This window comes from Tachypleus tridentatus, chromosome 4 (genome assembly GCF_004210375.1).
Source record: "Tachypleus tridentatus isolate NWPU-2018 chromosome 4, ASM421037v1, whole genome shotgun sequence".
Taxonomy (NCBI): domain Eukaryota; kingdom Metazoa; phylum Arthropoda; class Merostomata; order Xiphosura; family Limulidae; genus Tachypleus; species Tachypleus tridentatus.
In genome coordinates this window covers 5,843,124-5,869,228 of record NC_134828.1, presented here as the reverse complement: position 1 = coordinate 5,869,228, position 26,105 = coordinate 5,843,124, and the positions used below count along the sequence as shown (strand labels likewise).

General features: G+C 34.7%; 1 protein-coding gene across 3 annotated transcripts in view; it reads right to left on the bottom strand.

The window, feature by feature from the left end:
• Positions 1–17,299, bottom strand: part of LOC143248492 (glycine receptor subunit alpha-1-like) — a 48,788-nt gene extending 31,489 nt beyond the window's left edge. Inside the window, exons 1-3 of one of the 3 annotated variants that reach the window (XM_076496909.1) lie at positions 16,886–17,299; positions 15,231–15,294; positions 1,301–1,392 (exon numbers count right to left, since the gene is read on the bottom strand). In XM_076496909.1, the coding sequence (XP_076353024.1) occupies positions 1,301–1,392; positions 15,231–15,286 (148 nt within the window). In that variant the 5' untranslated portion in view covers positions 15,287–15,294; positions 16,886–17,299. The remainder of the gene's footprint in view (positions 1–1,300; positions 1,393–15,230; positions 15,295–16,885) is intronic. The other 2 variants (XM_076496910.1, XM_076496911.1) reach the window with 2 other exon arrangements.
• Between the last annotated feature and the right edge of the window lie 8,806 nt (positions 17,300–26,105).

Here is a 26,105-nt window from a genome sequence, read left to right as displayed (position 1 = left end):
AACATTCTTTTGATCAGTTTTAAGTAAAATTATAACATAAAATAACAAACTAATCTACATATCTAAGTTGTTCAGTGGTAAGCCTGCAAACATATTTTGCTAAAATATGGGTTTAAATACATAAGCACATTATGTGCTCTGGCTATCACGGATATCGCTATCCTATGAACCTTTCATAATGAACGCTGAGTTACTGAGTGAAGGGGCTGGTAGGCGATTGTGTGGATAAGAGAAATTTTTAATGTTTCGAAACTCTTTTCACTTGTAGGTGCTATGTTTACTGAAAACATTTAAGGAATATTTCAAAATGTATTTACATCACATTGGTAATAAAGATGGTTCTGGTATGGTCTGGTGTTTAGAACGCTCGTCCTGCAACTGGTAGAACCTTTAGAAATCACTAGCATGTTCAGCCATGGAGGGCAGTACAATAACATAACATAAAAAACTAAAAGATAAATAAAGATCTTTAGGTCCACATAGACTGTCCTATTCACTACACTAAATTAAATCTTAAAGCCAGTTCTTATCATTCAAATACATATCAAGTCTTCCTTAAATTAACTGCACGTACCACATCTGAAAGTAACATATTCTAAAAGAAGGGGCGTTTGGAAAATAAGAAATCTATTTTCATTATTTATTCACTATATGTATATTAAATGTTTATTTAATTCACTTCTTTGCTCCCTCTGGAAATTTTGCCTTTCCCTGGAATAATTTATGCAAAAGCCCATGTCTAGAGGCAACCATTCTGTTAGAAGAAGACAACTGTCTTAGCTGAAGATTACTTCTTTCCTAAAAATATTGTCTATTTATGTTTCCTAATGTTACTAATATTATTTTATTACTATATTTCCTAATATGACTAATATTATTTTAATACTGTATTTTATAATATAATTAATATTAGTTTTAATACTATATTACCCAATATTACTAATGTTATTTTAAATACCATATTACCTAATATAACTAATATTATTTTAATACTATATTTTATAATATAACTAATTTTATTTTTAATACTATATTTCCCAATATTACTAATATTATTTTTAAGTATTTATTTGTAAATAATTCTCTACACGTTTTTATTTTATTCAAAACATCTTTCTGAAAAACACAAAAATACAACTAATACAGGCTATTAAAATGAATATCATGTACCTTTTATAAACCTTAACAGAGATTTTTTTTATCACTCATTCATGTTATGAGGTAAACTTTAAAAATATAGAATTTTCGATAGCTATTAATGGAAACACTAATGTGTAATGCACGAGAATTTGAAACATACCGTCTTCCATTGGCACGTCGTAACGTTCATAATCCTCAGATAACACTAGTGCCGTTGCTGTTTGGCACTTGATAAAAGTACTGGAAACACTCCTGCGTCCAACAAAAAAAAAGACAATATTCATATATCTAGCTGTGATTATTACTGATATAATGATCTTTAATACACATTGAAAAATACCCCAGAGATCCATTACCAATTAAAATAAATGTATTTGTTTGAGAACGATATTGTTTCAGAACACAATCTGTCAGAATTATTACATAAAAAAATCACCAGTTGCAAAACTGTTTTATAAACCTGAAGATATAAAACCGTTCTATGATCCTAAGTCTATAAAACTGCTGTATGAGCCTAAATCTATAAAACTCTTCTTCGATAGACCATTTAGGCAGAGAATTCATGATGAAACTTTGTAGAATGGACGGCAACTGCCTCTTGTCTGTGTGTATTTTTCTTACAGCAAAGCCACATAGGGCTATCTGCTGAATCCACTGAGGGGAATCGAACCCCTGACTTTCGGGTTGTAAATCCCTAGATTTACCGCTGTACTAGCAGAGCACTCCCTCTTGTGGAGACACAAGTGTAGAGGATGAGGACGACGTTTCGAAAGTCTTCCGCCTTTGGGCCTCAGGACCTGAAAACGAAAAGCGGAAGACTTTCGAAGCGTCGTCCTCTATATTTGTGTCTCCACAACAGGCAGTTGCCGAACATTCTACAAAGTTTTATTATAAAACGGTTCTATGAGCCTAAAGCTATAAAACTGATCTATGAGCCTGAAGCTATAAAACTGTTCTGTGATCCTAAATCTATAAAACTGTTCTATGATCCTAAATCTATAAAATTGTTCTATGAGCCTTAATCTATAAAACTGTTCTATGAGCCTAAATCTATAAAACTGTTCTATGACCTATAAAATTTTTTTCATGAATCTTCCTCTTAATGGCACAGTGGTATATCAACAGACGTATACTTCTAGAAACCGGATTACAATACCTGTGATGGATAAATAGCTCTTTATGTAGCTTTGTACATAATAACAAAACAAACAAACTTTCGAAAATCTAATGATGTAAAACTGTTCTATAAGTCTAAAGATATATTTTACAGCTATTTTTAACAAGCTGATATTAAATTGTCTAATTAATTTACTGCTGAAAAATGAAGAGATTAGGCACTCATCGTACATTTTTAACTGAAAAAACGAAACGTGGAAAGAAATATCCTCTGGTTTTACAAACTCCCTGTCTATCAACTTCATCAGATACGATATTTTTAAATGTAGTAACAAAAAGAATAATTGCGTCTACGCGTGAAATGACGTGTTCAATAACGCCTTGCTCTGTTGGACAGGAGATTATAGGTTCTATTGACATATCTTACTGTTTGATTCCAAGCGTCGAAATAAACGAAAATACACACAATCTTTGGCCTTATGTTGACCACATTCATGTATATTTTTACCTGTTAAGTTATATTCTATTTGTCACGAATATCTTAATGTTTTAACACTAAAACATTTTTTAAAAAAACAAACAAGTTAATTTTCTGTAAACGAAATGTAAACACTGAAAACACAATAGCTATTTCATTGATTTTTGCAAGCAGTAATAATCAAATGAAGATTCCTCAAACTAGCATTGTGATTTAGATTGACAATCCCAAAATAGAACAGGTTCATAGGCATGTCCAGTGGGTGGTATGAAAAGAAGATGGGATTCCTCATTTGAGAAATCTGGTACCAAGTTGTTAATTTTTGAGTGAATGTTTAAGATAGTCATAATTCCCTCCACACTCTTATGCCTTCTCCTACAAATAAAAATTCCTAGAAATTTCACGGAAAATTTACATTCAAAATTTACTCAAACTATATATATACTCGTGTGTATATATATATGGATATAACATATGCATATTATTTAACAAAATGTTCGAAAAAATGCTAAAGTACATTAATTGTTTGTTTTGGAATTTCGCACAAAGCTACTCAAGGGCTATCTGTGCTAGCCATCCCTAATTTAGCAGTGTAAGACTAGAGGGAAGGCAGCTAGTCATCACCACCCACCGCCAACTCTTGGGCTACTCTTTTACCAACGAAAAGTGGGATTGACTGTAACATTATAACGCCCCCACGGCTGGGAGGGCGAACATGTTTGACGCGACTCGGGCGCGAACCCGCGACCCTCAGATTACGAAGCGCACGCCTTAACGCGTTAGGCCATGCCAGGCCTAGTACATTAATACAGGTCCTAAAGAATAAATTACACAATTGTTACGCATTATAATTTATCTCGGACAAGCCTCCAGTTTATAATGTTACGAATTACAATTTGAAATAGCCTAAAATTGAATTAAATTATAAGTTTGATTTAGGAATTAATTAAATGTCAATATATTTCAACTTTACGATATTTACCAACAAGATTCATATACACAGTTTTTACTTAATAAAAATATATTTTAATATGCAAACAATAATACAATTTATAATAATGATTATTACACATACACTGCTAGCCAAAATCTTAAGGCCAATGAACATAAAGAAAAAATATGCATTTTGCGTTGTTAGACTCAACCACTTATTTGAGTAGAGCTTCAAAAGATAAAAATAAGAAAAGGGAAAATAAAAATAAAAAACGTTTTAGCATTTAATAGGGAAAGTGTGAACACTATAAAATTAGCCGAAATACTAGCTAGTCAAAAGTTTAAGACCATATCAAAACGAAATTCTAAACAGGGTAGAAAATGCCCTACAAGAGGTTTCAGTAGTGAGTTGCACGGCCGTCATTGTGAGTAGCTTCAAACATTCGCTTTGGCATGGTCGATATAAGCGTTTGCAGAAGGTTGGCTGGAATGTTATTCCAAGTGGTGAAGATGGCTTCACGAAGATCATGCACTGCTTGGAAATGACGTCAATTTCTATAGACTTCCCTTGCCATTCACCCCCAAACATTTTCAATGGGGTTCAGTTTGGGCAAACACTCTGGATAGCCAAAAGAATCACGTTATTCATCATGAAAAAGCCCTTTGTCCTGCAGGAATTGTGGATTGCAGCGTTATCCTGCTGAAAGATCCAGCAATTTCCACACAAGTGAGGGCCTTCAGTCAATAAGGATGCTCTCTCCAACATGCCAATGTAGCCAGCTGCTGTTTGATGCCCTGTATAACCTGAAGCTCCAATGTTCCATGGAAGGAGAAAGCACCCCAGATCATGTTGGAACCTCCTCCACTGTGTCTGTACAAAATGTCTCCAGTGGGATATCTTTATCATGTCAGTAACATTGGAAGCCATCTGGACCATCAAGGTTAAATTTTTTCTCATCAGAGAACAAAATCTTCATCCACTTTTCTACATCCCATATTTGGTGCTTCTCAGCAAAGTGGTGTGGAATGGAAGCATGGCCTTTGAAAACATTTATGGTTTTTAAAGCCCTTCTTCCTTAGATGCTGTCTTATTGTACTTGAGCTGCATTTTGCGTCTGTAAGGTCCTTAATCTGATTCGACAATCGGCTGGTGTCTTGCTGGACAAGCCGTCGAATCCTCCTGCTCAATGCCGGCGAAATTTTCTTGGGCCGACCACTTTAAATTCTTGTTCCATACCCCTCAGGGTCTTTTAAGAAATTTGGAACAGCAGTTTTACTACATCCAATCTCACCAGCGATGGCACGTTGAGAGAGACCCTGCTTTTGCAGCTCGACAATTCTGCCACGTTCAAACTCTTGTAAACTTTTCAGCATCTGCCATGTTTTTACCCACTGTAACACAAGAGATGTTAGTGGGAGATGTTAACAACACTAATGCTTGAAAACAAATGACTAAATTTCGTTACGTGTTTACCGATTAGTGCTTTGTTTCAGTATGGTCTTAAACTTTTGACCAGATAGTATTTAGGCTAATTTTATAGTTTTCACATTTTCCCAAGTAAATGCTAAAAAGTTTTTTATTTATTTTATCTTTTCTTATTTTCATCTTTCGAAGCTCTACTCAAATAAGTGGTTGAGTCTAACAACGCAAAATGCATATTTTTTCTTTATGTTCATTGGCCTTAAGATTTTGGCTAGCAGTGTACTTATTACAAATAATGATTTATATACAAAAGTGTTACAAACAATATTAAGTCTTTTATGTAATCTGTAATTTAATATTTTATGGACGGTTCACGATGACCGAACACATTCTGAGTTAGCGTCGGTACAGTTCACTTAACGAGTAGTTTTTCACCACTGAAATTATCTAACGTTTTTGTAGAAACATTAATATCCCATAATAATCTGCTGAAGTTAAACGGTTAAAAATCTATAAAAGTTTCTGGTCAAGTATTTGTAATTTTCCGATTAATAATCATTAATCACAGTTAAACCTTCCGAGGTTTATGATATACTAACTGTAGTAAACCAACAATATCTCTCCGCGTGTTGCGATTCCTACGTTTTACAATCGATAGGCGAGATTCTCGAAATTTCAGTTGGCAAAGTATACTGGTATTTGCATACATATACAAATGGTTGATTCTTACACTCGAGAATCTTCTACAAATTTAGTGAATATACAGGAATTTTGCAATTAACATTTAACTGCATAAGCTACATACATCGCTAAATATATATATTTAAATGAAACAATTGTTTATTTATTTTTTAATTTCGCGCAAAGATACACAAGGGCTATCTGCGCTGGCCATCACTAATTTATTAGTGTCAGACTAGATGAAAGGCATTAGTCATCACCACCCACCGCCAACTAAGGTTACACTTTCTATCAACGAATAGTGAGATTGTTTATAACCCACGACCCTCAGAATACGAGTCAAGCACCCTAACCACCTGGCTATGCCGAGCCCTAATTGAAATAAACATCAAGCACCATAACCACCTGGCCGTGACGGGCCCTAATTGAAATAAACATCAAGCACCCTAACCACCTGGCCGTGACGGGCCCTAATTGAAATAAACATCAAGCACCCTAACCACCTGGCCATGCCGAGCCCTAATTGAAATAAACATCAAGCACCCTAACCACCTGGCCATGAGGGGCCCTAATTGAAATAAACATCAAGCACCCTAACCACCTGGCCATGACGGGCCCTCATTGAAATAAACATCAAGCACCCTAATCACCTGGCCATGCCGAGCCCTAATTGAAATAAACATCAAGCACCCTAACCACCTGGCCATGACGGGCCCTAATTGAAATAAACATCAAGCACCCTAACCACCTGGCCATGACGGGCCCTAATTGAAATAAACATCAAGCACCCTAACCACCTGGCCATGACGGGCCCTAATTGAAATAAACATCAAGCACCCTAGCCACTTCGCCATGCCGATCCCTAACAGAAATAAACATCGATATTAAAATAAATATATAATAGTAAATTCTTTGCACGCTTTATAAAATATAAAGTCATGAAAGCAAAAATAGAGAAAATATCACTGTCTAAATTACGCTACAGGAACTTGTGGCTATTTCTTATGTATATATAAGATTTTAACGTGTTTTTTTATTTTTCTTGGTGGTGGTGGTTTTGGCAAAAGTATGTGTGTTTTCTTAAAGCAAAGCTACATCGGGCTATCTGGTGAGCCCATCTAGGGGAATCGAACCCCTGTTTTGGCAAGAAATGCATCCGAATGAAACATAGTAAGACGTGCCAACTTTCATTTAGTTTATCGGTATCTTTGAACATAATTCCAAAAGAGGAACACAATCAGCCAAAACACGCATTTAAACTGGTGATTCAGTGAGTTAAAATGCTTAAACTCTAAGCAACTGCGTGCGTGAATACATTACTCATAAATTGTCATGAATTTTACTTATTATTAATTAGATATTCTGAATTAATAAATGTTTAATGTTAATACTCTATTCGTAATTGATAGTGAAATACACAACAATGCATGATTAATAACAACATTACACGAGACTTGCTGACGCCAGTTGTGAGGAACTGTAAGTAACAAGAATGTTTTCTATAACAACTAATTATAGAAAAAAACTTGGAGAGCCAGAATGGAAACCGTTTAATTATAAAACATGTATTAAACCCTGACATAAAATATTAACATTTTATATGGAGGTTGTTTGAAAATATTCAATGTTTTTGTTTGGCTATCTGTTCTCTACCTATCATGAGCATCGCAACCGGTTTCAAACGTTTTCCGTCAACAGATATGCCGCTATGCCAATGTAAGGCAATATTCGATGTTACATAACGAACGCATCCTGTGTATTTGGAAGAGTTACTCGGTCAACTTCATAACACTATATAAATATTATGTACATGTCAGTTCTTTAAAATAACGACTATTTATGATAAATGTTCAAGGTTGTCTCTATCTTCTACTTTCTATATTTCTTTTTTCTGAGCGTGGTGTAATGGCTAGGTTTCAAAGACTGTGAATCCAAATACTCACGGATCACATCCGATTGCAGCAAAAACGTGCTCTGACTTTGAACTCATCACAGGAGCTACAGTCAAATCTCACTATTCGTTCATATTATTAGTACTTCAAAAATTGGCAGTGTGTACTATTAGTAAGGTCCCTTACTATGGATGGTTACGGTTAGTACTATCAATTAATTTTTTTTTCCAGTTCAAACTAAGTTTGTTTGTTTGTTTTTTGAATTTTGCACAAAGCTACTCGAGGGCTATCTGTGCTAGCCGTCCCTAATTTAGCAGTGTAAGACTAGAGGGAAGGCAGCTAGTCATCACCACCCACCGCCAACTCTTGGGCTACTCTTTTACCAACGAATAGTGGGATTGACCGTCACATTATAACGCCCCCACGGCTGAAAGGGCAAGCATGTTTGGCGCGACGGGGATGCGAAATCGCGACCCTCGGATTACGAATCGCACGCCTTAACACGCTTGGCCATGCCGGGCCTCAAACTAAGGGATGGTTACATTCGCACTGTCAACCTTTCTTACAGCTCAACATTAAGTTTAGTTAGATTGGTATTATAAACTAGATGCCTTTTATACGGTTCAACATTAAGTATGGTTACGTTGGTATTATATACTATATGCCATTCTTTCAGTTCATTATTAAGGATGATTAGGTTCATATTATAAACTATTTGCCTTTCTTACAGGAGAACATTAGGGATGGTAATGGTTGGTATTATAAACTGGTTGACTTTCTTACAGTTGAACATCAGAGATGGTTATGTTGGTATTATAAACTAGTTAAATATTTTACAGTTCAACATTAAGAATATTTAAGTTAGTATTATAAACCAGTTGACTTTCTTAAAGTTCAACATTAAGGATGATTAGGTTGGTATTATAAACTAGATGATTATCTTACGATTCAATATTAACGATGATTAGATTCGTATTATAAACTAGTTGCCTTTCTTAAAGTTCAACATTAAGGATGATTAGGTTGGTATTATAAACTAGATGACTATCTTACGATTCAACATTAAGGATGGTAACAACTGGTATTATAAACTAGTTGCCTTTCATACTGTTCAACATTAAGGATAGTTACGGTGGGTACTATTACCAAGTGTCTTCCATCCAGTTCAACGTTGCGGATGGTTACAGTCGTTATTGTACTGTTATAGGGAGGTAAATTTTTAAGTGATTTTGCTCGAAAATTCTTAAATTAACAAGAAACAACATCCAATGAAGATCTGCATCTTTACTTGATTCTTATGATTTTGTAGGACTGAATATTTACAGGAATACTCAGGCAAATAAGACACATATTCACCTAATGATAAAATTTCAGTTTTACAAACTAAGATGTCAGATTTTCCTTATTTCATCACACTGATATATTTGGTACAGAAATAAGAGAGTCTCTTATATTTTAAGTATAGAAATTTGTCGCTCTCACGTCCAGTTTTAATTTAGTTGCATCAAGTAGTAACCCTATACTCTTGATGACGAGAAACACTCTTGAAATAAGAAAGTATCTGAGAACGGCTGGTATGGGTATTAACACTTTTGCTATTAAAGCAGAGAACAATGTTTCGACCTTCCTAGGTCGTCTTCAGGTTAATAAAAAGAGTTTGCAAGTGACCGTTGCCGAGCCCATGTCTTTGGGACGAGAGGATAAACGGTTACGGGATTATAGGGGGCGTTGTAGTTGGATGTTAGGTTATTAATTAGTATAAGGTGTTCCTTTATAATGGTTTTATTTTGGTTTTAATTGTTATATTAGTAAGGCTTCTTTGATTTTGCGTTTGTTTGTATTTGTTTCCCTACTTAGTATCTGAGTGTTTTCTTTGGTTATGTTGAGTTTATTTTATTAACACGAATGTTGTTTGTAAAATACAATGCAACAACTGCTACGACTTCTGTATTAGAAAAACAAACCGAAAAATGGAACCTAGATTCAAAGAACAAAAAAAAACACATTTACACATTTTTGAACACTGCAAATCAAATAAACACAACATAACCATAGAAAACACCCAGATATTATGTAAGGAAACAAAAATAAACAAACGCAAAGTCAAAGAAGCCCTACTTATGCAATAACTAAAACCAATATAAAGAAACGCCTTTATACCTATACTAAATAATAACACCCAACTGCAGCGCCCCCTACAATGCTGTATCCATTTTTATTCCCGTCCGTAAGACATATTCTCGGCAACAATAAGTTGCAACCTTTCTCTTTGTTAACCTGAAGATGACCTAAGGAAGTTCTCTGCTTTAATAGTAAAAGTGTTAATACCCATACCAGCTGTTCTGAGATACATTCGTAACCATATACGTCTACGGGAGTCAAGTCCTTGCAGAAATACCAGAGTTTAATTAAGTTAAGAACTAGTAACCATACACGTCTACTAGAGTTAAGTTCGGATGCATGTACCAAAGTTTAATCACGTCAAGAAGTAGTAACCAAACACGTCTACTAGAGTTAAGTCCTGACGCATGTACCAAAGTTTCATCACGTCAAGAAGTAGTAACCGAACACGTCTACTAGACTTAAGTCCTGAATCATTCCAGAGTTTAATTAAGTCAAGAACTAGTAACTAAAGACGTATAGTTTGTTTGTGTTTTATTTACCTTATATTGTACGGTCCTTTAGATGTCCAAATTGGCAGTTACATTTTCTCTTATTAATCCATCTATTACTTTAATCACTCTGTGTCACTGATCATTTATTGATTCTGATTTTATCAATTCAGATATTTCTGTTCGTTTTCTAAAGTTTCATTAGATTTAGATCTGTCAAGATCTAGTCAGTATGTTTTATGTTTTCCTGTAGACTTGGTTCCTCTACATCTTTATTGGCCGATTATTTGACTGATTTCATTTTCTGGATCATTTTATCTCTTTCTCAACGGTGTTATAGTGAAAAAGACACGGTTTTCGTTGCTCGAAGTAGCACTGGTTTGACTAGAATCACCTATCTTCTAGAAGCGCTACCTAGATCAAGCCAAAAGCCTAGAGTCTCACAGTGTGATGAATTGGATGCTCCTATTGGTTGATACATTTTCACTTTCTCTAACTTGAACATTGTTGACTTTGTCCCTGATTAACTCAACTATATTTCATATTCCCTTCTAGTTGTGAAACGTCCTTCCCATCTCATTGGTGAGCCTCTTTCTTTGCATCAATTGGCAACAGGAGGTTTGTTTAATCGACTGGCTTTTAGCGAATTCTACGAAAGCATTTCGAGTAAATTCGATTTTATTACTAAGTCAATATTGAATGGATCTGGAGGTGAGTGTGTTCCACTGAGCATAATAATAATTTTTCAATAAAAATGAGTTCCGGCATGGCGCTCGACTCTTCATTTAAGTGTCACTGGTTCGAATTCCCAACACAACAAACATGCCATTTCAGGCGTGGGTGCGTTATAATGCGACTGTTAATCCAAATATCTGATGGTTAAAGAGTAGCCCAAGAGTTGGCGGTGGGTGGTAATGACTAGCTGTCTTCCCTCTAGTCTTACACTGCTTAATTAGGGACGACTAGCGCAGATAGCCCTCGTGTAGCTTTAATGAAATTCAAAACAAACCAAGGCTTCGTCTTAATTGTCTGTAGGTGACTAAACTTTCGTCTTCAACAAACCTAAAACTTTTCTTGAATTGTGGGTACTCTATCGTCACATTTGATAACACTATGTAACAAATTTTTCACTTTTTCTTGTTCCTTGGCATAAAGTGTTATTTCCCAATTGCTTGTCCCTAAAATAAATGGAAAATACCTATTTTTCTCTTCAAACTTTGCAAGCATTCCCTAGATGCATTCTGATATGTGTGTGCCAATTACTCTGTGGCAGCATTTGCTAAAATCTGTGAAGCCTACAAGGCATATTTTGGCATGCCTGTCGGGAATCAAGACAAACCCTGGAAAACTCATTTTACCTGCGAGCACTGCAAAAAAACTCTAGAAGGTAAGACGAACAATTTTTGCTTGCTTGAATAGTAAGATTTTCATTGATAGCTCATCCATAAGCCTCAAAGCTGTGCTGCTCCGTAACGGGAATAAGTATCCGTGTCTTCATCTGGCTCACTCGATGCATCTTAAGGAGGAATACAACAGCATCAAGACCTTGCTAGAAGCCTTGAAGTATGATGAGTATGGCTGTTATCTTTGCCTTTGGGACAGCAGGGACACCGCAGCGCACTGCAATACAAAGCACTGGCCACAACGTACCGAGTTCACCGAGGCACAATGCCAGGTGTGAGCTCTTTTTATCCACGCAATCAACAAACACGATATGTCTTAAGCGATGTCACTTGACATATTAGTAGAATACTCATTGATAAATTATGTATCTTACTCAAGAACAATAATATTTACACATCATCGGCATGCTGTACTTCGAGACAGTATTGTAATATTTACACATTATCGGTATTCTGTACTTCGAGACAGTATTGTAATATTTACAAATCATCGGTATTCTGTACTTCGAGACAGTATTGTAATATTTACACATCATCGGTATTCTGTACTTCGAGACAGTATTGTAATATTTACACATTATCGGTATTTTGTACTTCGAGACAGTATTGTAATATTTACACATTATCGGTATTCTGAACTTCGAGACAGTATTGTAATATTTACACATCATCAGTATTCTGTACTTCGAGACAGTATTGTAATATTTACACATTATCGGTATTTTGTACTTCGAGACAGTATTGTAATATTTACACATTATCGGTATTCTGTACTTCGAGACAGTATTGTAATATTTACACATCATCGGCATGCTGTACTTCGAGACAGTATTGTAATATTTACACATTATCGGTATTCTGTACTTCGAGACAGTATTGTAATATTTACAAATCATCGGTATTCTGTACTTCGAGACAGTATTGTAATATTTACACATCATCGGTATTCTGTACTTCGAGACAGTATTGTAATATTTACACATTATCGGTATTTTGTACTTCGAGACAGTATTGTAATATTTACACATTATCGGTATTCTGAACTTTGAGACAGTATTGTAATATTTACACATCATCAGTATTCTGTACTTCGAGACAGTATTGTAATATTTACACATTATCGGTATTTTGTACTTCGAGACAGTATTGTAATATTTACACATTATCGGTATTCTGTACTTCGAGACAGTATTGTAATATTTACACATCATCAGTATTCTGTACTTCGAGACAGTATTGTAATATTTACACATTATCGGTATTCTGTACTTCGAGACATTGTTGGGAGTCTCAAAAAGCTTGAGTGTCGTCGTTTTACAACTTGATGATCAAACTGCAGTACAGAATGTTCGAAAAGTTGAAATTCAGATGAGATTTGAAGCTTTTCTTTACGTAACTAACTATTGGTTATCAAATAACGAAAAACCTAGTTAATCCTGCTGTATGGCAGGAAGTTGTTTCCACTTGAAATTAACGCACGTGATAGAGAGAGAGAAAAACAGCAACATTACTCACAGTGGTGCTGGAAAGATTCTAGCCGTATTTATGGATACTGGCAGTTTGAACCATTCAGTGATGTCGAGAAACCCACTTGTTGAGAAATTTATATGCAGAAACGGCTCGTTTTGGTTGAGAAAATATTTTACATAGAAGAGCGAACAACGTTTCGACCTTCTTCTGTCATCGTCAGGTTCACAAAGAAAGAGGTAACTGACCGGAAGCTGACCACATGTTTGAAAGGGGTTGTGTAACTGTGTGTCGAAATGTAGAGGGCGGTATTAAATGTTTGAATATATAATTTTATTTATATTATATTTATTTATTTATATATTTATTTATATTATATTTATTTATTTATTTATTTATTTATTTATTTATTTATTTATATATATATTTATATATATAAATATTTATATATTTATTTATAAATAAAATTATATATTCAAACATCTAATACCGCCCTCTACATTTCGACACACAGTTACACAACCCCTTTCAAACATGTGGTCAGCTTCCGGTCAGTTACCTCTTTCTTTGTGAACCTGACGATGACCGAAGAAGGTCGAAACGTTGTTCGCTCTTCTATGTAAAATATTTTCTCAACCCAAACGAGCCGTTTTTGCATATAAAGTTTGAACCATTGACAATGACTCTTCGCAATGTTCGAAGACAATGCATGCCGTCTTCAAATTTGTTTCGAATTACAATGACAGCATGTAGAACAAATTCTATAAAATTCGTTGAAGCATCTGTGGTTCCAGACCTTTCCAGACACCCTCTAGTTTGTACTAACGGCCCAATTTCCATAGTGTCTCTCAGAATCAGTAATCTTGATTCCAAGTAATATGTATTTTTGGGATTGAATGCAAGGTCAGTGATTGATTCAGAGAAATCGCCATAATGTAGTTAAGTGCAAGGCCGTTGTAAGTTTTTAGCGTTGTAAGTCCACAGACATACCGCTGAGCCCCTGGGGAACACAATCAAGTATAATTCTCATGAGATGTTGGTATTGAGCCTATGATGTGTTGAACATTTTTTATTCGGTTGCTTAGGGGTTTTTAAGAAGAAGCGTTTATGAGTACAATGGTACACATGCATTGTTGACTTTTCGCTACATCCGTAAAGTATCAACAAAGATAGTAGTAGTACGATGTAAATACCCAACAACTGATTAAACCTATTATATTTCTAATACAGTAATTTAATTCAGTCCTTTAGAAGTTATTTGCATTTTGACAACAAAAAAGTTTCAATATAAAAGGCCTAACAAATGTATTGTGATAAATATAATTAATTATAATCATTTTTTCCAACATAATCTAATTAAAAATTACGTAACTAAACATTTTTTTATAAAATATTACTTTTGTAAGAGTGCTTCTATAGTTATTGTCACAGACGTGCGAGTTGGGGGAGGGATCTCTAGCTCTCCCCGTTTGCAATACATACAGCCATTTTAGCAAATTTTCGGTTTTCATTTGGGCAAAATTAGAAGCATAAAACATGGTGATTCATGTAAACTATACCTTCATTAGGACAACAACTATACAGCCCCCTTCTGAAAAATCCCTAGTACTCCTATGTTCATTGTTAAGTAGAACGTGCAGCTATATTTATTTTTAAAGCTATTTTTATGTATCCTAACAAAAAAGATCCTAGGCCCGTGACGTCAAATATCTTAAGCAGACTGCATGTTCTTTGACTTTCTATTTACCATTTATCTCCTAAGTTTACCACTTTAATATTATTTCATGTGGCATTAAACAGCATTTGAATAAAACTGTAGCGTCCTCTACCGTGAGTTTAGAAAATTCTGTTGAGACTTCTGTCGAAATGAAACATCACATAACACTGTTTTAAAAATAGCTTGTGTTTTTTAGTTGACTTGGTTCATTTGCAAATTGTTATCCATCACATGTAATAAACAAATTATTTAAATATAATAAATAAGTACTTGACGACTTAAGCTATATTTATTTATTTCTATAATCAGTAGGTCACCCCAGTCCTGAGATCACTTCAAATTTACATTAATAATAACATTGGCCTTACCGGAAGTGTTCCTGTAGAATCCACAACAGGCCAAGTGGCGAGTGAGTAAACCACATGTTGTGAACTGATTAAAAAAAAAAAAAACTACCTGTAATTGTATTTACTCTATCAAACTTTATCCATTTACCTATGTATAAACCATAACTAACACTTATAATCTACAAAATAAAAAACAAATTCTCAAATCAAGGTTAACAGTCGTTGGACTCTACACACAGACATAACAATTCAAACAGTTTATATGATTACAGTATTAAAAACATTTTAAGAAAAATATCTAAATACTCATACTAAGAGTGATAAATATTAAATAGCTCATAAAATATAAAAAAACTAGAATAAGCAATAGATTAAATATCGTAACGTATAATGACCAAATTACTAATGGTTTCACACCACTACCATATTAGCTTAACTTTAAGTATATCTTTTGTTCTGTATATCAGTTTCAGTTGGGGTGGATAAATCTCAAACCCTAACCATAGCAATTGATGCTTATATAGCTTCTACAACACACCATCAGCAACAGTACTTTGGGATACACTGATAGGTAAGTAACTTCGACTACAAACTACCAGCAATAGTACTTAGGGATAAATTAATAAATAGCTAGGAATAACAACTAACAGAAATAGTACTTAGGGATAAACTAATAAGTAAGTAGCTAGGAATAAAAACTAACAGAAATAGTACTTAGGGATAAACTAATAAGTAAGTACCTAGTAATAAAAACTAACAGAAATCGTACTTTGGGATAAACTAATAAGTAAGTTAATAAAAACTAACACAAATAGTACTTTGGGATAAACTAATAAGTAAGTTAATAAAAACTAACAGAAATAGTACTTAGGGATAAACTAATAAGTAAGTACCTTGTAATAAAAACTGACAGAAACAGTACTTGGGGATAAACTAATAAGTAAGTACCTAGTAATAAAAACTAACAGAAATGGTACTTTGGGATAAACTAATAAGTAAGTACCTAGTAATAAAAACTAACACAAATAGTACTTTGGGATAAACTAATAAGTAAGTACCTAGTAATAAAAACTAACAGAAACAGTACTTAGGGATAAACTAATAAGTAAGTACCTAGTAATAAAAACTAACACAAATAGTACTTAGGGATAAACTGATAAGTAAGTACCTAGTAATAAAAACTAACAGAAATAGTACTTAGAGATAAACTGATAGCTAAGTAGCTTGAACTACAAATCATCAGCAATAGTACTTTGGGATAAACTAATAAGTAAATAGCTTGAAATACAAACTAGCAACAATAGAACTTTGGAGTAAACTGATAGGTAAGTAGCTTGAACTACAAACAAACAGCAGTAAAACGTAGGGCTAAATCAATAAGTAAATAACTTGGAATACAAACTAACAACAATAGTAGTTTGGAGTAAACTGATAGGTAAGTAGCTTGAACTACAAACAAACAGCAGTAAAACGTAGGGATAAATCAATAAGTAAATAACTTGGAATACAAACTAACAACAATAGTACTTTGGAGTAAACTGATAGGTAAGTAGCTTGAACTATAAACCATCAACAATAGTACTTTTGGATAACATATCCCTCAAGGAATCCTTAAACACATTATTTGAATTTCATAACAAAAAAATTTAAACAGTCACTTTAAACAATTCCAAAACCTAATTAATGTTTCTGATATGCAGTAGAAGAAACAGATAAGCCGTTATCCAGAGATTAAGGATACGTCACTGATGATATATCGCTTTTCTAATTAATTATCATGGAGCCATTCTTCACTTTCTTCGTATTTACGATACCGTTCGTATTTGAAAGAAACTTCTGTAGAAACCGTATATGTTCGTTAACCAATAAAACTGTCAATTTAACCTACTCTATACGTGATGTCTTAAAGTTTAAAATATAAAATGTCCCTGAGAACCTATTTCCAGATCTGAAAAATAAAAGGCTGAAATTCTATGCTACTCAAAGTAGTAGAAGAGAAATATAAAAGGAACTAGTAGTAGTGTTATAGCAGTTCATTCGGTAGTTTCCTTGTTCTGGTCTCCGCTTGTTTATATCGGCTTTCCTTTGTAGCGAACGGAATGAATGTAGTTTAATAACAAAGGCTGCTGCGTGTGCTTTAGAAAGCTCTGTCGTGAGTCACATGATCACGTTCTAGCCAATATAACAGGAACCTTTCGTAAATTTATTCTGCGTTATTAACATGGTAGGTCATATATTTTATTTTTCAGCTGAAATCTATTCGCTCGCACGTTACAGAATCAGTTAGAACACGCTTTCCAAGAACCCATTAGGTTGACATGTTTAAATAAACGAGCTTTTTTGCTTTAAATGCTTCTAATAATTCTCATTTAAACAAGTATCTTCATTATTTTACTGGTCAACATGCTTTCTCGAAACTTGTCAGAAATAACTTTAACAGCTTAGACGACGATGCAGGTAAGTGAGTTATGTGTAGTTCTATTTTAAATTGTTCGATACTAAAAGTAAAGTCGTCTGAGTAACAAATGATTGGACTGCAGTCCACATTAAAAACTTATTAAGTTATGTCGAATGATTATAACTTATTATAATTGAATTCGATGAGAGAAAGTTCGGTTTGAACACTTCACTGATGCAAAACTACTTTTTCGTAGCGAAGTTTGCATCTCATCATTTTTGTTAATTAATAACAAATACCAGGATAAACTAACCAGGAAAGTGTTAATAATAAAACCTTTAAAATGTTCCGATTACACTATGTAATACAATACTGTCTCAAAGTACAGCATACCGATGATGTGTAAATATTACAATACTGTCTCGAAGTACAGCAGACTGATGATGTGTAAATATTACAATACTGTCTCGAAGTACAGAATACCGATGATGTGTAAATATTACAATACTGTCTCGAAGTACAGCATACTGATGATGTGTAAATATTACAATACTGTCTCGAAGTACAGCAGACTGATGATGTCTAAATATTACAATAATGTCTCGAAGTACAGAATACCGATGATATGTAAATATTACAATACTGTTTCGAAGTACAGCAGACTGATAATGTTGCAAATATTACAATAATGTCTCGAAGTACAACATACTGATAATGTGTAAATATTACAATACTGTCTCAAAGTACAGAATACTGATGACGTGTAAATATTACAATACTGTCTCAAAGTACAGAATACTGATGACGTGTAAATATTACAATACTGTCTCGAAGTACAGCATACCGATGATGTGTAAATATTACAATACTGTCTCGAAGTACAGCATACTGATGATGTGTAAATATTACAATACTGTCTCAAAGTACAGCATACCGATGATGTGTAAATATTACAATACTGTCTCGAAGTACAGAATACCGATTATTTGTAAATATTACAATACTGTCTCGAAGTACAGAATACTGATGATGTGTAAATATTACAATACTGTCTCGAAGTACAGAATACTGATGATGTGTAAATATTACAATACTGTCTCGAAGTACAGCATGCCGATGATGTGTAAATATTATTGTTCTTGAGTAAGATACATAATTTATCAATGAGTATTCTACTAATATGTCGAGTGACAACGCTTAAGACATATCGTGTTTGTTGATTGCGTGGATAAAAAGAGCAACTGGTAAAAGTCAGAGCTAACATTTAAAATGTGTTCAGACAAACTTCTAATAGCCCAAACACGAACCACTTCACAGTTTTGGATAAACATTTGGTGAAACTACTTGCTGTGCGGAGAATCCGTCAGTACATCAAAGAAGCATTTCGTTCGTCTGAAGACAATTTAAAAGCTACCTTCCACTATCGCTCACACCCTACGAAAAGTTTAGGATCGAGGAAGGGAACAAAAATTGTTAAAAGAATTACACTGTGTAACACAAATTTGGTTTCTGGATATTATGTGTTATTTCTTAATTGCTTATGATATAAACGTACAGAAAATGGCTATTATTCCCTTCAAACTTTGCTTTTGTGATCCGGATAATCAAATTTAGAAATTAACCTATTTTCAAGTAAAAACGGGCAAATTTTCACATTTTTATTTACACAAGGTCTGAATAAAACAACATATGAATCAAGATTTACATGTATTTATACTAAAGTTAAACAAAAATATTTAGAAGTAAGTAGTTTTTCGAGATTTGCGGCTTTCATGTAAATCACTTTCATGTGTCACCCCACATATATAGTCTCCCATCATGTTTTCGTTATACGCTCATTCAAAATCCAGAGTATCTTGGTGGAAGCGCTCGCCTTGCTTCTCTAAGTATGCTACCATGTTCTCCTTGAATTTATCAAAATGAACGGCATGGATATGGACTTTGAGGGACATAGCCCATTTTGCTGTAGTTCTTCACTAAAGCCTCGACCAGTTTCACATAATTTTCGGTCTTGTGATTGCCCAAGAAGCCCTGAACCACTGCGACAAAGCTGCCCCAAGCTCTTTTGCCTTCCTATTGAGCTTCTTGGGGAATTCTATGGACTCTAGGATCTTCTTTATTTGTGGTCCGACGAATACACTAGCTTTGACCTTTGCCTTAGAGAGCTTAGGGAAGAAGTCTCGAAGGTACTTGAAGGCTGCAGACTCCTTATCAAGGGTTGTGACAAATTGTTTCATAAGACCCAATTTTATGTACAATGGTGAGAACAACACCTTCTGGAGGTTTAATAGTGGCTCACACTTAGCATTGTGCCTCTCCATGGAGAACTCGGTCCGTTGTGGCCAGTGCTTCGTATTGTAGTGCGCTGCGGTGTCCTTGCCGTCCCAAAGGCAAAGATAACAGGGAAACTTGGTAAAGCCTCTTCGGAGACCCATCAGGAATGCCACCATTTTGAAGTTTCCGATAACCTCCCAGTCATACTTATCATACTTCAAGGCTTCTAGCAAGGTCTTGATGCTGTTGTATTCCTCCTTTAGATGCATCGAGTGAGCCAGATGAAGACACGGATACTTATTCCCGTTACGGAGCAGCACAGCTTTGAGGCTTATGGATGAGCTATCAATAAAAACGCACCACTCGTTCGGGTTACAGACAATTCAAATTACCTCGCACAGACCGGATACATTGTGTCAGAAGCAGAGTCCATCCCAATGAGTGAAGAAAAATGTCGTTGACGCTTCCTCTGACTTGCGACTTTCACACTTTCATCTAACAAATCCCACTCCTTGAGTCTAGATGTCAAAAGCTCGTCATTGGACTCTATTAGTCCAAAATCTTTGATCAAGTCATTGAGGTCTCTTTGGCTATGGAAGTAGTATGGGTTTCTCTAATCAGCTGCACCTCTGAAATTGTAATCTGGATCTTCAACATCTACCTCCTCTTCTGACTTGTTGCTCTCTTCTGAGGATAGCTGCTTTCTTCTGGCGGAATGGGTACAGGGTGGCACTGGGGCGATGGATGATGGAAGGTCCGGATATATGATAGCATATACATTCTTGCCGGCCCGACGTTTAGAAGGGTTCATCATGCAGAAGTAGCAATTGCTTGAGTGGTCAGTGTGTTCACACCAAATTCTTGGAACAGAGAACGTCATGGCTCTCTTTTCCCCTCTCTACCATTCTGCAAAAGAGCAAAATAAAATTGTTATTATGAAGAATAAATTTATTTCATCCACAACTAATGTGTAAAAGTGGAACAGTGGTATGTCTGCGGACTTGCGCACTAAAATCCGGGTTTCAATACCCGTGGTGGGCAGAGCACAGATAGCCCATTGTGTAGCTTTGTGCTTAATTCAAAATAAACAAACAATGTTTAAGAGGTTCATGCAAAATATTTTATATGTGATATTTTTCTCTATACTGTTGGAAATTAAAAAAATATTTAAATTTTAATTTTACAATTTTCATAATATAAAATCTTACTATTCAAGCAAGCAAAAATTGTTTGTCTTACCTTCTAGAGTTTTTTTGCAGGTAAAATGATAAATTGGCCACATATATAGCAGAATGTGTTTGGAGTATGTTTGCAGCTTCTTGATACCATCTCTAATAAAATCAGATAGGCCTGTGTGTTCATTTAGGTAGCTAGAACTAAACTGAAGTGGTGAGTGGTGTACCAATGTATATATATTATTATGAAAAGTTCTAGAAAATTCTCTATCAGCTACTCAGCACTGAATCTACCTGGAATGTTCTGGAAAATGGATGCATTTGAAATTTTAATTACCTAGGTCACAAAAGCAAAGTTTGGAGAGAAAATAGGTCTTTTCCATTTACTTTAGACATAAGCAATTGAAACATAACACTTTCTGTCCAGGAACAAGAAGAAGTAAAAATTTTGTTACATAGTGTTATTAGTGCAAGGATTGTGATGTAAAAGGATGTAAATTTTATACCGTAATTAAATCAAGATACTTTCTTACAGTTCGGTTTTGGTTTTATTTCTATCTACAAAACACACATGGTATCAGTTTCAAATGATTAGCATGATCTAAAAAGCTGAAACTGAAACTTCACATACTACTTAAACGTTCTTAAAACACTGGTGTAATATGAATAATCAATGCACATTACGTATATGGCATTTGTCCTATCACACTCAACAAGTAATACCAGTTTCTATTCAATTGGTTTGGTTTGAATTTTGCGCAAAGCTACGCGAAGGCTATCTGCCTAGCCGTCTCTAAATTAGCAGTGAAAAACTAGAGGGAAGGCAGCTAGTCATCACCACATACCTTCAACTCTTGCGCTACTCTTTTACCAAAAATAGTGGTAGTGACCGTAACATTATAACGCCTTGACGGCTGAGAGGGAGAACATGTTTGGTTTGACGAGGATTCGACCTCGCGACCCTCGGATTACGAGACGAGTGCCTTAACCACTTGGCCGTGCCAGGGCTATTTCTAATAAACAGACCCTTCTCACTGGTACAAGCCGATCTCACTGGTTATCTCAAAAGTGGGTAGCTGGCGCTGTTGTTTACCTACCATCCCTCTAGTCTATCAGTTCAATATTAGGTTATGTAGCTATGTGTGAATATTAGAAACACACAAAACATATCTATCAACGCAATGTTTTCTTTACCTAAATAGTCCTACTAATTTGTTAACAACTATATATTTGGTTGGACAAAATGAACGAGATTTTCCATCACTGAGCCACTTTTAACTGTTTATAGGTAGTGGCCTATGTAAACACACCAGTTATCGATCAGGATATATTAATTGCTTTATGTCTTGAAATCTTTCAACTTAAATCAATTTGCATGTGAAATATGCAAAGTGTTGTAAACAGAATTACTAGTTTATGTAAGCAGAAGCTCATTAATATGAAATATGCATGGGAGGATGTTACAACAACTAAATATCGGTAGCAGCTGAAGGCTAGAAATATAAAAACACAAACAAAGATACACTGACGTAAACTAACACAAACACTGTGTATAAGATACACTGACGTAAACTAATCGAATAACCTAACAAGTTTACTCAAACTATCAGTTTGAACTTGTAGGGAAGGAACTCGGCCGGCATTAATGTCATCACAAATACTTTATTAGATTTTCTAACTTGTGGTACCCTCGATAGCATCAAGTATCATGTGCTCTGCAGTCCAACACGCTAACAGTTGATTGTTTTTGTCAAACTAAGTTCTCTGTGTACATTTCAGTGTTGTTAACATATGTAAACATACTTTTTCCACAAAACATTTTCCGTTGTCACGTGCTCTGCAGTCCAACACGCTAACAGTTGATTCTTTTTTCAAACTAAGTTTTGTGTGTACATTTCAGTGTTGTTAACATATATAAACATACTTTTTCCACAAAACATTTTCCGTTGTCACGTGCTCTGCAGTCCAACACGCTAACAGTTGATTCTTTTTTCAAACTAAGTTTTGTGTGTACATTTCAGTGTTGTTAACATATATAAACATACTTTTTCCACAAAACATTTACCGTTGTCACGTGCAGTCCAACACGCTAACAGTTGATTCTTTTTTCAAACTAAGTTTTGTGTGTATATTTCAGTGTTGTTAACATATATAAACATACTTTTTCCACAAAACATTTGCCATTGTCATGTACTCTGCCGTCCAACACGCTAACAGTTGATTCTTTTTTCAAACTAAGTTTTGTGTGTACATTTCAGTGTTGTTAACATATATAAACATACTTTTTTCACAAAACATTTGCCGTTGTCACGTGCTCTGCAGTCCAACACGCTAACAGTTGATTCTTTTTTCAAACTTAGTTTTGTGTGTATATTTCAGTGTTGTTAACATACATAAACATACTTTTTCCACAAAACATTTTCCGTTGTCACGTGCTCTGCAGTCCAACACGCTAACGGTTGATTCTTTTTTCAAACTAAGTTCTCTGTGTACATTTCTGTGTTGTTAACATATGTAAACAAACTTTTTCCACAAAACATTTACCGTTGTTCCTATACTCTTAACTTGAATACTTCTTATTCTATCATTTTAACACACGTCATTGAAGCTAAGCTTCCTTGCAGGCATTGTGTACTATATCGCTAAATCTTGATCCATTGGAAAGAATTTCACGCGGCCATACAAACAAACTCATATAAATGTAACATTATTTAATAATAATAGAGTAAACAATAGTAATGGTATTTATAATAGTGTACATTGTATGAAACGGTCATGAGAGTTTCGCGTACGACAGTTTACAAGCTGAAACGAAGAATACAAACCATAGTAATTAAAGCAACCTGAATATAGAAACGTCAAAATGGCTGTTCATATAGTTATAAGGATATGTTGTTGTTTTTCACATTTATGATAAATAAGTCACGAAAGCCTTCGAACTTCTATTCGGTATAATATTATTTTCTTTTCGGAAATTACTTATGGTTTGTGGGAAATATTTTGCAAATAAATAAGGTGAAATTACTTAATGACCACCGTATTATGTAATCGTATGACTTACTCATTGCATGGAAACATTTGACTAATCATCAAACCGTATTGTGTAATCGTATGACTTACTCATTGCATTGAAACATTTGACTAATCATCAAACCGTATTGTCTAATCGTATGACTTACTCATTGCATTGAAACATTTGACTAATCAACAAACCGTATTGTGTAATCGTATGACTTACTCATTGCATTGAAACATTTGACTAATCAACAAACCGTATTGTATAATCATATGACTTACTCATTGCATTGAAACATTTGACTAATCAACAAACCGTATTGTGTAATCGTATGACTTACTCATTGCATTGAAACATTTGACTAATCAACAAACCGTATTGTGTAATCGTATGACTTACTCATTGCATTGAAACATTTGACTAATCAACAAACCGTATTGTGTAATCGTATGACTTACTCATTGCATTGAAACATTTGACTAATCAACAAACCGTATTGTGTAATCGTATGACTTACTCATTGGATTGAAACATTTGACTAATCAACAAAACAGGTAAGTTGATCCTGGATGTAAAACCGAACATACACTCCAGACTTCTTTCTAACAATTTTGTCTTTTGATTGAGGAATTTGGAAGATATTTTTTTTTAATTCGCTCAAATCTACACGAGGGCTATCTGGGCTAAGAGTAGAAGGAAGGCAGCTAGTCATCACCACCCACTCCCAAATCTTGGGCTTCTCTTTTACAAACGAATAGCGGGATTGTTGACGTAATTAGTTCATTAGAGGAACTTATTTATGTTTATTTATGATTGTTGACGTAATTAGTTCATTAGAGGAACTTATTTATGTTCACAATCGTTTGTTTTCCTTTTCTTAGGATTTTTGCGCAAAGCTGAGCAAAACGCTATCTTTACATACCTGTCTCTAATTTTGAGTCGATAAACTAGAGAAACACAGTTTGTCAACAGAACTCATCGTAAGTTTTAGAGTTACCCTTCTCTGACTGAATGATTGGATTTGACTGCCACTTTTATAGCGCTCTTACGAGTTCAAATTGCTAAGTGTATTTGATTGTGTCAAAGGGGCTTACATGTGTTTTAGCGCTCTTACGAGTTCAAATTGCTAAGTGTATTTGATTGTGTCAAAGGGACTTACATGTGTTTTAGCGCTCTTACGAGTTCAAATTGCTAAGTGTATTTGATTGTGTCAAAGGGACTTACATGTGTTTTCATATTTAAACGTTGATATTAAGCTTAAAGCTATGCTGTTTAGCTAATGTCCACTGCGTGTTTCGAAACCCCATTTCTAGTTTTATAAGCCGCCGACCTACGGGGAAAGGCAGATTTGTTTGCTCTTAAGCACAAACCCACACAGATACCAAATACCAAAGTTTTAGGTGATAAGCCCCAAACCGTTCTGGTAAACCACCGGTATATTCAGAACCATTACATTATTGTTATTTTACAATTGTACAATACAGAACACAGTAAATTACTTACGGTAGAAGAGGCTATAAATTATATGTAGTTTCTTACTTTTGATGTTGTTGGATTGTTTCTTTAATCTTTTCGAACCATATGGCAAATTCTGTAATTCTCTGAGATAATTATAGTTACTTCTCGTTACCAAATAAGATTTCTTTTGAAATTTTCAAAACAGGCAGAGAACAACTGTGACGGCATTGGTTATACAGACTTTTAATGACATACATCATGTATATTTCAATCCAAAAAACGTTTCGTTTTTGTTTCATGTCAGTAATTTCACCTTATCAGCCTTTAAAAGTGCTTCACACAGTTCGAGGAAAACTCAAAACATGGTATTTTGTAAGCTTGTTCATACAGGCCTTCAACATAGTCAAACTAAAATAACAACCAGAAATGCTTCTTGGTATACGCCTTAAGTATAGTGCAACAACTGAAAGCGAGTGCTGTAACAAATGGCGATACTTATGTATGTCAGGGTGTTTCTGTGAATATATATACATAATGGTGATAGTTATATGTGTGACGGTGTTTGTGTGAACATA